This window comes from Cygnus olor, chromosome 15, assembly GCF_009769625.2.
Source record: "Cygnus olor isolate bCygOlo1 chromosome 15, bCygOlo1.pri.v2, whole genome shotgun sequence".
NCBI lineage: Eukaryota > Metazoa > Chordata > Aves > Anseriformes > Anatidae > Cygnus > Cygnus olor.
Window position 1 is genome coordinate 14,795,669 of NC_049183.1, and position 14,151 is coordinate 14,809,819.

A 14,151-nucleotide genomic window follows, 5' to 3' on the forward strand; every position below is an offset into this window, starting at 1 on the left:
GAAGAAGGGAAAGCAGAATCAAACCAGCAGGTGTAAATGACAACAGCTTTTAGTTGCTCCGTAAGTGACAGAAGTCAGGCTCAACAGGATGGGGCAGTTCTGTATCTTAAGTGCTCCAGGGGCTTCCCACAAGTGCAAATATTCGAGTGGCTTGAACATTTGCCAGTGGCTCGTGGAAAGCTCTCGAATGCGGTATTGTGTTCAGATGGATCCCAGAACTCCCTGTCCTCTGTCCTCCCGCTGCTAGCGGTTACGGTGTCGGGTGACAACCTGGTAAGCAGCACGGCATCTCAACCGACTAACAAATATGTGACGGAACCTTTAATCTCATGGTTCTCCGAGTTACGCTGAAAGAAGGTGCGCGTCAGCAGTGGGGGAGTGAAAAACCAACCAGGGAAGTACAGTATCTGTTGAGAACCAGCATCTGAGGGCCGGTAGCATTCGTGTCCTCAAAAGAAGAGAAGCAAGATCTGTTTGGGTACGATTTTGCTTCCCTAAGCCAAGAGGCAGGTAATTATGCTTGCTGGGAGCTGGGATGGTTGCAACTCACCTGTAGCCTAGAGATTGCTCTGTCCCCACTGGAGTTGCTGTACTAGTAATTTCTTTGGGACGGTGCCAGCGTGTAAACTCTGGGCAAAGTAGAACACCAAGATAAACAAAGCACAATGTACACGCTTTTTATTACCGAAATTACCTTTCTTCCAGCCGTTGCCTGTCCCAGTTCAATAAATTCTTGTGTCCCATGCCTGGACGGAGGTTTCCCTTCTTTTGCCAGTTGCTGTTCCTGAGAAAAAGGGCGTATGAAGAGCTGGAAGAAACAAAGTGTTTTCCAAAGAAATGTCTGGCGCTTAATACAGGAACAAGTTAACTCTGTTAACTCGAATCCAAGTTTTAGACCAAACTGAAGAGGTTTTGTTTGCAATCTCACTCACCCACCTTACTTTTATGGCTTCAGTAGAATTTTTCCTCATTAAAATGTATTAAATGTAAGTCTGTTCTGCAACTTGAGGGCGGAATGGGGTTGCTGAAAATGATCTGAAACAGAAACAGTCTGCTTCTGAGAACCTGAAGCCGGCGAGAGCTCCTCTTCAAAGAGCTTTCACCTTATCCTTTCACTTCCAGCAATGGTTGCTGTGACTTATTATTACCAAGAGATTAAAAACCATCAGATGCAAAGGTGACCTTTCAAGCAAAGTACTTCCTTTACTCATGTTGCAAAATAAAAACAATATCCTGGACGGGGCGCAAATGAATCAGTCTCTGTTGACATCATTAAAGTGTGTTTATTTAACCGGGAAAAGGCATGAAACACAATAAGCTCTTTATAATTAAATGATGTCATTTTCCTTGGTTTCTGCAGTGAATGACATGCCAATGCCCGGTGTGTCATGAAGTTGACAGGATCGCAAATCAGCGTTACCCAGTGAAGTGAGGAAAGAGTTCTGGCTCAGTGACCTGCTTGAGTAACAGCTTGCGTGGCCCCTCGTTACCCTGTGTGGCAAGAAACCGGCTGCTTTCAGAGACAGAAACCTTTGCACTGGGAGTCGGGGAAAATGGTGTAATAAAGGGATTGAGTTGAGAGGCGACTTTTAGCACCTCGGAGCTGGGCTCGGGTCTCGGTTTGACAGGATTTGGTTTTGCTTTGGGGACTGGCAAAGAGAAAAAAGCAGACCCACAAGTGTCATTTGAAAAAGATTTTTTTTTTTATTTTGTAGAAAAAATAAAACATCAAGTTTCACCCATGGTAGAAACACTTGATTTTTTGTTCATGTCAGTGACAAGCAATACCTACATAAAGTGCCTATTATGTTCTCATTAAAAAAACCCTTCCCACTCCCCCCGCCCCCCAAATCTTGCAAATCAGACAAGACAAATGTAAACAAGAGTCAGTTTTTGGTCCATTGGGGCTGTAACTCTGCAATGTCTTTGCAACAGCTTAGGAGTGTCTTCTGCACGTGTCTTGCAAACACAGACAAACACACGACACAGAGCCAGAGTCCGTGCACAGCTTCTCAAGTAATAACGAAACAAAACAAAAACAAACCCAAAGCCCCAAGTGGATTCTCACAGGTCTCTGCCCTCCCTCCTGAGAGCGATGCCCTGGCCCAAGGCTGGGTGTTTTGGGAGGGAAAGAAACACGAGGTCTGCGCCCTCTGGGCTCATCCTCCCTCCTCGCCACCCATCCGCCCTTTCTCCGTCTCTCTTCCCCAGAGGAGGCTGCTCCTGGCACCCCCCTCCTGCCCTCCAAATCCTCCCCAGCCGCATCCCCCTCTCCCAAAATGTGCCCCGGGGGTGGGAGCCGAGGAAAGCCGACCCACGGGAGGAGGGAGGCTGGGGAAGAAGCAAGTCCCTCTGCCCGGGTGGGTGCCTGCCCACCCTCCTGCCTGTCCAAAGTCACTTCAGAACCGAGCCTCTTTCCCCCTCCCTGCCTTCCTTCCTTCTTTCCTTCCTTCCTCCGCGTCTGCGGGGGCTCCTAGCTGATCACGCAGCGGTCCTTCTCCTTGCCGTGCCCGCCGCCGATGGCTTTCTCCCGGATGTACATGAGGTCGCTGTGGACGCTGGGCCGGCGGGCGAAGGGAGCCACGATGCCGTACGCCTCCTCCGCGCCGCCCCGGCCGCCCTCTTTGAGCAGCTTTTTGCCTTTCAGCGCCTTCTTGTGCAGGATGTCGCAGTACTGGACCGAGACCTTGCGGTGCAGGTCGGGGCTCATCTCGCTGGGCAGCTTGGCCATGGCGAAGAGCGCCTGGAACATCTGGTCCAGGCTGCTGTTCTTCTTGGCCGAGATCTCAAAGTAGGCGCATTTCTTGGGGTCTCCCCCCACCAGCTGCTCGATCTCCCGGGGCTGCACCTCCCGGTAAAAGTCCCGGTCGCCCTTGTTGCCGCAGATGACCAGGGGCACCTCTATGTTCTCCTTGGTTTTGTTCTTCAGGCATGACTTGGTCTCCAGGATTTGCTGCTTCAGGCGCTGCACCTCCTCAAAGGAGTCCCGGTTGTCCAGGCTGAACACGAGGATGAACACGTCGCCTGGGGACAAAGCGGGGACGTGAGATGGTTGCGGGGACGGGGACACACACGGAGACCCCCCTGGGAAAGCCATACAGAGACCGGGGAGGGACGGACCGGGCAGCACCCCCTTTGCACCAAACCAAGTTACCCGCTCCGTGCACGCACAAAATCCCACCTCCCTCCTCCCGGGGCTGGAAAACCCATCTCCAAAGCGAGCAATAAACCCCCAAATCCACCGAGAACCTCCCCCCCCCCCCATTTCCTCCCGGCGCTCCCCAGCCAAGTACCTGTGAGGATGGAGAGGCGGCGCATGGCTGGGAAGGGGTGGTTGCCTGACGTGTCCAGGATGTCGAGCTGGTAGACCTCGCCGCGGATGCTGTAGAACTTGCGGTGGAAGTCCTCGATGGTGGGGGTGTACTGCTCCTCGAAGCGGCCGGTGAGGAAGCGCGAGACGATGGCCGTCTTGCCCACCTTGGAGGAGCCCAGGATGACCATGCGGTAGCAGTTCTTGGCGGGGATGCTCAGCTCGGCCTCGCTGGGACACATCTTCTTGATCATCGCTGCCAGTTTCATCGAAGCCGGCGAAGGCGCGGCTGGCGCCGAGAGGACGACGAGGAAGAGGAGGAGGAGGAGGAGGAAGGCGAAGGGGCGCCCGGCTGCTCAGCACCTCTCCCCCTGGCAGGAAAGGGCCGCTGTGAGCTCCGCACGGGCTCCGCCGCCGCGTTATATGGAGGTGGCAGCGACCGCCCCTCGGCGCGTCACGGCCCGGGGCGGCGGCGGCTGAGTCAGCGCCGGCCCCGTCCCCCCCTCCCCGTCCCCCCCCCCCTCCCCGCTCCCGGTGCTGCCCCGGCCGGGATGCTGCGGGAGCCGGGGAGCCGCATCCCGACCCCCCCGTCCCCTTCCCCGGGTCCTGTGCAGCAGATGGAGCCTCCCTCCTACCCCCCCCCCCCCCCCCCCCCACGCAGCGCGGGGCGAATCCCAAAGGGATCTCAAAGTCCCGCTGGGATTGGGGCACTTTTGGGGTGCGGGGGGAGCGGGGTGGTGGTGGCCCGCCGGGGGCTGCAGCCCCGGGAAGGAGGGCTTTGGGTCGGGCTTTGTGGGGAAACCCCAATCCGAACCCAGCCCCAGCCCGACCCCGGCCCCAACACGACCCATCCTCATCCCCAGCCCTACCCCAGCCCCTGCCCCATTCCCAAGATGACCCCAGTCCCAGCCCCATTCCGACCCCAGCCCCATCCTGACCCCAGCCCCATCACCAGCCCTAACAGAGCCTCAGCCCCAGCCCCAGCCCGAACCCAACCCCAGCCCCAACACAGCCCCATCCCTACCCCATCCCCATCTCCAACCCCAAGAAGACTCCATCCCCATCCTGCCCCCATCCCCATCCCCGTCCCTACCCCATTCCCATCCCTACCCCATTCCCATCCCTACCCCATTCCCATCCCTATCCCATTCCCATCTCCATCCCGACCCCATCTCCATCCCGACCCCATCCCCATCCCGACCCCATCCCCATCCCCACCCCATCCCATCCCCACCCCATCCCCATCCCCACCCCATCCCATCCCCACCCCAGCCCCAGCCCCAGCCGCCTGCAGCCCCGGCTGCCCCCACTAGAGCGCGGCCGAGGGCCCCGCCGCCGGCCCGGGCAGCGCAGGCGGCTGCAGCCGGGCAGGGCCGGGGCTGCTGGGCCCGGGGCACGGCCGGGGAGGGGAGGAAAGGATGCTGGCAGGGGGGCGAGGGTGGGCTTGGGGAGGCCGGGGCTCGCTGGAGCCCCACTGCTGCGCGGTGAGCTCGGCGCGATGGATGAACGGGAGATGGGACGCAGGGGAAGCCGAGCTGTCAGCAAGCTGACGAGAAACTTCGACTCAAAGCACCTCTGAGGACCCAGGAGTTAAAAAAAAAAAAAAAAAAAAAAAAGTTGATGCTTAAGCATGGTTCGGAATAGCAGGGACCTCACCTACAACACTGCAAGGGACCTCGGGGTAGAAGACGGGGATTTATGGGGCACGGGGCGTTTCACCAGCACTGCTTCGGAAAAGGATGCTGCTGAGCTTGCCGGCTCCTCTGAGGGTGTTCTCACACCTGGACGTTGATTTTAGCACTCCAGAGAAATGCAGGGGAGCTGCAGGTGCCCGTGGGGTGGGAGGGAGGAGCAGGTACAGCCCCTGGCAGCCCCACCGCCGCCGGCCCCGCAGCAGAAGCCGCAAGGAGACGTCGGGGAGGGAGAGCGGGACGGGTTCTCGTGCTTATCGATCTGTGTGTGAGACAGCACAGAGGCTTAACAGCCGCTTCTAAAGCACAAATGTATCACCCCCAAATAACAAAAAGATCATTTAATTGAAGCAGTTGAAGGAAAACAACGGGAGGAATAGGAAGTACGTACCTCTGGGGGACAGACAAATCAAATACCTTGATTGGAGTTTATTGTTAACCGTACAACTATTAATAGTGCTAGGAGTCAGTAAAAATAGCCTGCTCAAACCTCCTCTTAGGTTAGCAGGCTTCAGCAAATGGAAAATCCATTTGCTTGCTCCAAAAGGCTCTGTGGAGACAGCAGAGGGGCGGCTGCCCGGGCTGGGGCAGGGGGCACGAAGGGGGCTGCTCAGTGGGGACCCCCAGGTGCAAGGAATGGGACCCTGGGGCTGGATGGGCCCCGCAGGGCTTCATCCATCAGCAGAGGACGTGGGCACCATCCGCACCACCGGAGGCTCCTGCAGAGTAACGCAGAGCCCGAGGAGACGAGCATTACGAAGCATTAGTCTCCGTCCCCCAGGATCATCTCGAAATTTGTCTGCTGCTGGAAGCGGAGCACATTTGCCAGGAGCCCGCTGCCTTTGATGGATGATAACGGAGCCAGCTCGCTGCAAGGCAGAGCCTTCCCACGGCTCTGCCTGTTAAAAATCACCACCTATTTCTGACCTGACTGCAAATAGCCTGAGCCCTACGCAGGGGCAGGTAAAACAGCATTTCCCCCCACAGCTGCTGTACAACCTACACGGTTTGACCCCGCCGCTTGTGGGGTGCCTGCTTCTTGCCTGCTTCTGCAGGATGCAGGATGCTCTCTGCTTGCTCACGCGGCTGCTCAGTACAGCCAGAGCCTGGGGCAGGCTGCTGAGCACGAAACCCAGCGATCACAGGCACCTTTTCTGGAACTGAACATCTTCAGCACCGATCAATCCCTAGCTTCTTGCTGTTTCTTTTTTTGCACCCACCCGTGTTCTCCAGCTGCCTGCCGATGAACAAAACCCGCCCGACAGCCACGAGCAAGTCACCGAGGAGAGGAAATTCCCCGAAAGTCGCACAAACATCCCAGCGACAGAACATGCAGCTCCCCAGGGCCCCTCTCGCACAGACTGTGCAAGCAGGAAAATAGAGTTCAGGGCAGCGCCAGCCTCTGCAGACATGTAGGAAGCAAAATGTACCAGAAAGCATGAGCATGCATTGCGCAGCCAAGCCCAGGAAGAGGTGACCTGGAGGGATGCTCGGGAAAGAACAATTACATCAGCACATGGAGCTGGGGGTGGCCTCACCCCAGGGCTGTGCTGGCCTCGGCTCGTGGCTGGATCCTCGGGGTCCACGGGAGGAAAGAGCCCAGAACAGGACAGCCCGTTTGTGCCTTTCCCCGGCACATCCAGCACCCCAGACCCCTCCTGGGCTGCAGAGCAGAGCAGATCTGACATGAGCTCCTTATCTCTGCCAGCAGGACTCCCAATGTCTCCACCAGGGCTTTGCACCCCCCGGCCCAGCGCTCCTGGCTCCCAAATTCCTGCTTTCCCCTCCCAGGACAGGGACCTGTTCCTCAGAGCGGGACCATCTCCCTGTTTTCCCAGCTCCCTGGCCTGCAGCTCGCTCGGAAATAACCGCCGTGGGCTGAGCACTTCCCAGCAGCTGCAGGAGACCAGCGGGGCCGTGCGGGGCTCCAGCTCCTGCCCTGCTGCTCCCCTGGGACGGAGCGAGGAGGCGGGGGGAGCAGCTGGGGAGGGAAGGGAAGGGAGGGCTTTGCTCTCGCTTTTGCTTGTCCCCCTGGGGAAAAGCATCTGATTAAATCGACGCAGAATCCAGGGTTGCTATTAATTCCCTATATTATTAGCTTGTCTCATTTTATTAAATCTCCTTTAAGGCTTCTCAAAAGCAGCCCGTAATTCACAATGTACAATTTTTCCCAGATGAGGTGGGCAGAGGTGGGCCGCTCTGTCGCAGGGCGCCGGGTGCTGCTTTCGTTTGTTTCCTTCCCCCACCCCCTGCTTCTTTCGCCATGGCTTTCATGGCTCTCAATTCCTTTTTTGGGGGATTTGATTAACAGAGAAATAGAAAGCTGGAGACACGTCTCCAATCCCCAGTTCCTTCCGTCACCTGGGCGAGAGCTCTGTGGGAGGCACGGCCGCACGCCACAGCCTCGTGTGCACGGGGCAGCTTTGGCTGTGCCGCGTTCCCCTGACCGTCTGCATCGCTCCCCTTCTCCCATCCTTTAATTTTTGCCCTCGGGAATCGTGTCTGGTTACGGTTATCAGCCCTGCTTCCTGACGTTGCTGGAAAGCCACCCAGGAGGGATTTTGTGCGACAAACTCACCAAAACCCACGGCTGCAGCTTGACACCAGGATCTCGGTGTGGATCTGAAGGTGCCAGGGCTTAGAGAGAAATGCCACCGGTAACTGGACCCAGGCAGCTACAGGCCTGGAATATAGGGCACGGGGGAGATGGGGGCTCGATGACCCCAGTGGATGCGTCGCTACAGATTTCGGGGGGGTTCCCATGGGAATTGCAGCAGCTGCCAGGGCACTGGGGCAAAAATAAAAGGCCTTCGGAAGAGAGCGGAGCCTGAGAGGTGGCAGCGGTCGGAGATGGGCTCGAGCTGGCAGAGGGACGTGCAGCTGGTGCGGTGGGCACAGAGCCCGCAGGTTTTCGGTGTCCTGGTCCCACGCTTGCCCCCGCTGCCCCAAAACCCACCGGGGGTCACTTCTGTCCCAGCTGCAGGCAGGGATGGAGCGGGCGCAGCCGGGTTCAGCCCGGGGCAGGCGAGCAGCTGAGCCCCAACGAGCCGCCCTGGGTAAACAACTGTCCCGCGAACAAAAAGCGGCATGGAAAAAGAAGCACATTCCTCTGCTTTCCTTTTTGCTTTTGGAAATAAGACCCCAGGATGATGCTCACAGCTTGGACAGCTCCGCAGGCTGTCCCAGGGCAGCTTTTTGGTGTGCTAATTAAAGAAAACAGACTCGCAACTTGTCCTCTGGCACAGGGAGGGAGCTGCGTGCGTAAAGCCCCCCCGGTGGAGGTAGGATGGGGCAGGGGCAATCTGGACGCTGTTAACAGCCCGGGAAGGGTGATGTGAGGGGCAGGGTGATGGTGTGCGAGGGCTGCTGCTGCTCCATGCTGTGGGGTCATCCCTGAAGCCTTGAAACACGCCCTGGGATCGGAGGGACCCGAGGGGATCCCAAGAGCTCCCTGCATGGCTCCTGCTGCCGCGAGGCGCCCGCGCGGCTTGGTGGGCCCTGCTCCCACCAGGGTTTTGTTCAGCATCCAGCACTGGCGGTTTTACACCTGGAGTGAGTTTCCATGAGGGCTCTTTACCCGTTGCATTTCTACTTTGGGACAGTCTAAAGCCCAGGGCTGCTTTCCCTGTGCAGCGGAGATAGGGGAGCCTGGTTTATTCCTTCCCCTGTAAGGACACAGCTCATCGTGTCCCCTTCTCTGCACTAGGGGTCCCCGAGGGAGCAGTCAGTGCCCAAACGGCTCCTGCAAGCCCCGCACCGCTGGGCATTCCTGTGCCCAAACCTCAGCTTTGCTTCAGCACCAAATCCCAACCCGTTTGCTGGTGCCAGACAAACCCACGTCCCCCTCCTGTTGAACAGCTCAGCCTCCGCGTCAGGAATCGGTGCAGGAGCACCCTCCCAGAGCCCCCATTTCCCCCGTCCCCTCCCTCTCCGCCCAAACAGCACGACTGCAGACTCAGCAAGCCCCAAGGGGCCGGGCCTGGCAGGACCCCGCAGGGATCGTGACTTCTCCTGCAGCCCCGTGCATCCTGCCAGCTCTGCTGATGCGAGAAGCGCTGCCCGGGTTGCGACGTGTGTTTATTTTCTGTTACTGGCTGACGGTGTTTGTTCTCCGCGTACGGGCCGATGGCCTTTCCTCCCCCAGGTGAAGGAAGTGCAGCTTCGCTGGACGAAAGCAAACACGGGGTAGGGGGGGGGTCACTGCAGAGCGCGGGGCTTTTGGGGCTGCGTCCCTGGCTCTGCCTCTCCCCAGCACCCAGCCGGTGCCGCGGCTGCCTTCAAGGAGAGGACGGCAGGATGCGGCCCCCACGTGCAGCCCAGCGGCCCTGGGCAGAGCATCCCCACAGCGTGGAGCTGGCCCTGGTCCCCCCAAAATATCACATGCAGTTTTATGCCCTCAACAGGACGTGCAAATGCTCACACACGGGTGAAATACATGCGAGGGAGGCATGCAGGGGGCAACGCGGGGAAAAATACCCCGGTGATGTGTGCCGGTGGCACAGCAGCTGCCGGGTCTCTGCTGCCGAAAGGTGACCGGGGGCTGGACGCGGTGACCTGGCTGTCCCTGCCAGGCTGAAGTTGTCATTTAACCAATTTCTCCTTTTTCCCAGTGTTTGCGCTGGAGAAACGTACCGAGCACAGAGGGATGTGTTATCTGCCGCATCTGCGCACAGCCTCGCGCGCTGCTTTGCCCAAGGCTACAAACAAACCCCGCTGCCAAGCTCAAACAACCCAGCGAGCCCCGCGCCGCGTTTCCAAGACACGAGGATTTGGGAACGATCCCGGGCCCACCTTCGCAGGGACCCCGCGTGGTGTTACGGTGCTCCTCTGGAGCCGGGGGGACGACCTGCCCCTGCCGGCACCGGGGCTGCAGCACGGCTTGTCCTTGGGGTCAGGGAGCCCCGGCCAGCGGGGCCATGCCCTGAGGAGCTGGGAGGATGCCTGCAGTCCCGAGGTGCTGGGATGCACGGCCGGGCTGCCCTGGATCTGTCCCTGCCATGCACAAGAACCGCTCTCAGCGCTTTGTCCCTGCGCTGCTCACAAAGGGCCATCGCAGCACATAAATAACCCCGGAGTTGTGGTTTTTTTTTTCTGCTTTGAGGCCTCAGCTTTGGAAGCAGCAGGAGTCTCACAGCCTGCCTCGGAGGCCACGAGCCCATCCCTGTATTAGTGCAGGATCCGGCCCAGCCTCAGCCGGGTGCTGGGGATGGGATGGGGGGAAACAGCCCCAGCCCCCCCAGTGCTCTGTGCTCAGGCTGCGGGTGTCACCTGCACCGCCTGCGTTCATGGAAATGTTAAATAATCGGGGAGGAACCGAGCTTTTTCCCTATAACTGGAGAGGGAGAGTCCCTTAATTCCCCCCTGTCAAATACCATACATGAATAAATAATGGTTCCTCGGGGCTCTGCTCCCCATGGCGCAGCATGGCACATGGTGCTCACTGCCGAGGACGGGTCCCAAACAGAAAGAACCCCCCCAAACACCGCAGAGAGGCAGGCTTGGGGTGTGTAGGTGGGTCTGAACATCACCGTTAAGCTCCTTGGTTTTGCTTTAGGGAATGGAGCAGACGCCTCTGAAACGCCAAATCCCAGCTTCCCAGCAGGCAGAGCCACGTCTGCAGACACGGGACGCGCTCACCCACACCGGCTGCTGCGGGAAGAGCCCCTAAAAAGGGTGATAGAGCCAGCACAGCCCCAAAAAGCTTTGTGAGATGAGAGTGGGAAGGACTGGGTGGGAAGTGGCAGATTCGGGGACGGGGGTCTGCGACACTGCTCCCAGCACAGCTCCAAGCCCCTGTGCTTTTGGGATGGCACAAGCTTGCGAGGAAAGCGGCTGCATCACCGGGGTGTACGGTGACAGACCCACCTGGGGACCTGATCCAGTTTGGGGACAGGAGCTGTGCGAGTGGGGTCCCTCCAGCCTCGCGGCGGGGACAGGGACAGGCGTACGCGCTCCCCAGACCGGCAGCGAGACAGCACAAACACAGCCCTCGCTGTGATCTCGTTAGAGTAATCCTCCCCTAACGAGCACATGCCTCTTTGGTAAATACTGATTTCACCTATCACCAAATCTGAATTTATTTACATCAGTGACTTTGAGCCAGGACTGGCAGCTCTGACATAAATTGTCTGAATAATGCAATGCATCCTCTCCTCGCTGGTTGCTATGGGCACTGGGCTGTTTGAGCCTCTGTCTATAAACATTAACCACGGAGGGGATGTGGAAACTTCGCTAAAAATAAAATACTATACCCAAGTCTTCAAGAGGAAGGTCGCTGAGACAGAAATAAAATAACATAATCCTCGTGTAATGGCTCTGAAGCGGTGAGGCACAGACACGGTGTCCATGAGCCCAGGAAAAAAGAAACCGAGGCTGGTCTGAAAAGAAACCGACACTTTTAATTCCCGTTGAGCAATGCCGGAAGGGTGAATTACAACCATGCACAAGCAAGAGGGAATCGGACCGTTTTGAGAGAAGCGAGGACCCTCTCCGGAGGGGACGGCGCGATGTGGGGACAAGGCACTGTGTCACGACGGGACTGGGAGCAGTCCCACAGCCCATGTCCCCAGCGCCCCGTGGGAGCCTGCAGCCCCCTTCCCTGCGCTGCCGTCCTCTCCTGGGAGCTTTACGCCGCTTTTTTGCCTTTTTTTTTGTTTTTTTTTTTTTGGTCATTTACAGCTTATTTCTCATACTGTTCTGGGAATCTGTAAACATTGAGTGTGGGGCTGGAGCCTCAGCCCTGGGACCTTCCCATTCAGGGCCGGATCCAGCAGCGGGCTCGGGGCAAGCCCAGGCTGTATTTGGTCCCATCTCGCGGGGGCGGAGGGGCAGAGCCCCTTCCCTCCCTCCCTCCCGCCCCTGCAAGGCAGTGAAGAACAGCTGGAAGGCACTGGGTGGTGGGGAAGGGGGGCAGGACCCTGGGGCAAAGCAGGGGATGGATGGGGTTTATCCCTGGGGTGCAGAGAGGGATGGGGCACCGGCATGGCCAGGGACAGGTCTGCTCCTTCTGCGGATACCCGATGGGAACTGCCTCTTCCCTTTGGTCTTCTCTGCTACCAGCTTGGTTTCTCCACGCTGGGACTTCCCCACGGGACAGCTGCCATCTCTCTGCCGTTCCCAGGCAGTGGTTCAGGTAGTGTGTTCACATCTCCGTGCTCTGCAGTCCCCTTTGCAAGCAGCACAGAGATGCTACAGGGCTCTGCACCGGTTGAAAACCGCTCTTGTGGACGGGGAGGTTTCACTGCTCTGGAAAAGAGGGGTTTGGTGTTGGCTTTGCAGCAGTTGCCCCTCTTCCTCACCTGGCAGTGTTTGAGAGCCCCAGGGGCACCAAGCCGTGCCTCTTTGGCAGCGTCTGCTTGCAAAGGTGCTGCGGGGCTACGGAGGATCAGCCCCTCTGAGGTGTCAGCCTGCAGAGCGAGCGACCAGATGAAGCGAGCTGCCCGAAAAGCACCGAGTGGCTGCCCGCTGGCATCGCCGTCCTGAGCAGCCTGCTTCCAGTGCCTTCTGCACAGAGGATCAGCTGCAGCCGGTGCTCCTGTGTGCTCAGAGCTCGCTCACAAAAGGCCCCCGGTGCCTCCATCGCTCTTCTGCTCGCCCTCGGCTCTGGAGCTGGGTTGCTTTGTACCCTGCAGATCTTCAATAATTGGTGCGGGAGGAGAGGTCGGGAGGCCCTGGGGACCTTGTAACAGGACTCTCCAGCTCCCACGGGCTGAGCAAGGAGGTGCTCATACTGTTCCTCTGATTGCTTCCAATACTGCAAGGTGGTCAGTTGGCTCATTAGGGGTTGCTGGGCTAATTAGTAGGATACATCTCGGTAGGAAAAGTGGGCAAATCGGACAGCGTGGGGAGCGCAAAGGCACGCTGCGCCGAGGTATCCAAGACACTGCTTAAAAAAGGCAAAGAGACAAGAGGCTGTTAAGGACATCGCTGGTGCTGCAGCAGCCTTGCTGGGGCAGAGGCTAAGGGGCTAAGCTCTCAAACCGCCAGCAGGCAGAGGTAAGGGAGGATTTCAGGGTGGTATTTAACCCCAGGGAAAGGAGCCTGGGCAGTAACGTGTGCATGCAGCAGGCCCACGATTTTGCAGAAGCCTTTGGCTCAACAAACGAGCCAGGGCCGAGTTTCTGCAGTGAGCTGGTGTGAGCACACCTGCAGAAATGCGCCCAGCCGTGGCACAGAGCAAGGATGCCCAATTTCCCTGCAGTGCTGCAGGGCACACACGTCCTCGTGCAACACCCCGACCACTCGTTGGAGCACCTGCCATGGCCTGTAGCTGCTTTTTTTCCGCCTGGTTTAGATCAAGCCTGGAGCCTCAAAACTCCCCAGCAGTGCTCCCTTGCGCTGACTCCCAAGTACGTGATCAAAACAGTTTGGGGGCTGCTGGTCGGGTGCCAGGAGGCGGACACAAAGGCTGCTGTGTGAAGCCCTCCCACACGGGTTTGTGCGGAGGTTTGAGGCTCAACACTCCTGAGAAGCTTAGGAAGGGCTCTGGGGAGCAGGGGAGGCAGGGCTGGGCAGGTGGGCAGCGCTCCTGTCCCCATCCAGTGAGCCCGGAGGTGGGGGCACCCGGCAGAGCAGCCCCTCCGGAGCCCCACTCACTGAACAGAACATATGTGATCAGCAAACGTACCCGTCGTTACTTGTTCTTTGCTCCCTTCTGTTTTTGCCGGTAGATTTCTTCTGTGAAAGGCCTGTGGTTGGGGGACGGGAATGTGGGGAGAGAGGGGGCAGGGACACAAGAGAGGGGCAAGAGAAGGGGGGAAGGTGAAATGAAGAGTGCTGGGAGCTCTGGGGTGACCTCTGCTCCTGCCTCGCCTCTGGGCCCAGAAGCTGTGCCCCCACCCTCCTCCTCCGCTGAAAAGACAGAAGCCCTTGTGCTGCTGAAGTGTAACCAGTACTTCTGGGAATGGTTCTGAGCTGCTTCAGCCAGGGCTGCCTGGCTATTGTGGCGTAAAATATCAGAGAAGCCCACCCGAGGAACCACAAAATGCAAGTTCTTCTTGTAGGGTCTCTTCAGATGCCACAATGAGTCCTCGTACTGCCTTCCTTAGTGCTTTTGTGTAGACAGAATCAGGCATCCAAATGAGAAAAATCTCGTTTTGATAAAAATAAACAAACGCGCAAATGTTCCTAGAACTCAGCACATAGTTTCAG

General features: G+C 58.1%; 2 protein-coding genes across 9 annotated transcripts in view; both read right to left on the reverse strand.

Moving 5' to 3' along the window:
- Positions 1–1,681: 1,681 nt before the first annotated feature.
- Positions 1,682–3,702, reverse strand: RASD1 (ras related dexamethasone induced 1). The gene is made up of 2 exons (XM_040574779.1): positions 3,294–3,702; positions 1,682–3,024 (listed from the first exon to the last, which is right to left on the reverse strand). Exons 1-2 carry the CDS (start codon positions 3,577–3,579, stop codon positions 2,474–2,476), a joined length of 837 nt encoding a protein of 278 aa, XP_040430713.1. The 5' UTR covers positions 3,580–3,702; the 3' UTR covers positions 1,682–2,473.
- An 8,519-nt stretch (positions 3,703–12,221) lies between these two features.
- PEMT (phosphatidylethanolamine N-methyltransferase) overlaps positions 12,222–14,151 on the reverse strand; it is a 39,556-nt gene continuing 37,626 nt past the window's right edge. For 4 of the 8 annotated variants that reach the window (XM_040574584.1, XM_040574578.1, XM_040574581.1 and 1 more), the window contains 2 exons: positions 13,628–13,688; positions 12,222–12,886 (listed from right to left, as the gene is read on the reverse strand). In XM_040574584.1, coding sequence (XP_040430518.1) covers positions 13,634–13,688 — 55 coding nt within the window. In that variant the 3' untranslated portion in view covers positions 12,222–12,886; positions 13,628–13,633. The remainder of the gene's footprint in view (positions 12,887–13,627; positions 13,689–14,151) is intronic. The other 4 variants (XM_040574585.1, XM_040574580.1, XM_040574579.1 and 1 more) reach the window with 1 other exon arrangement.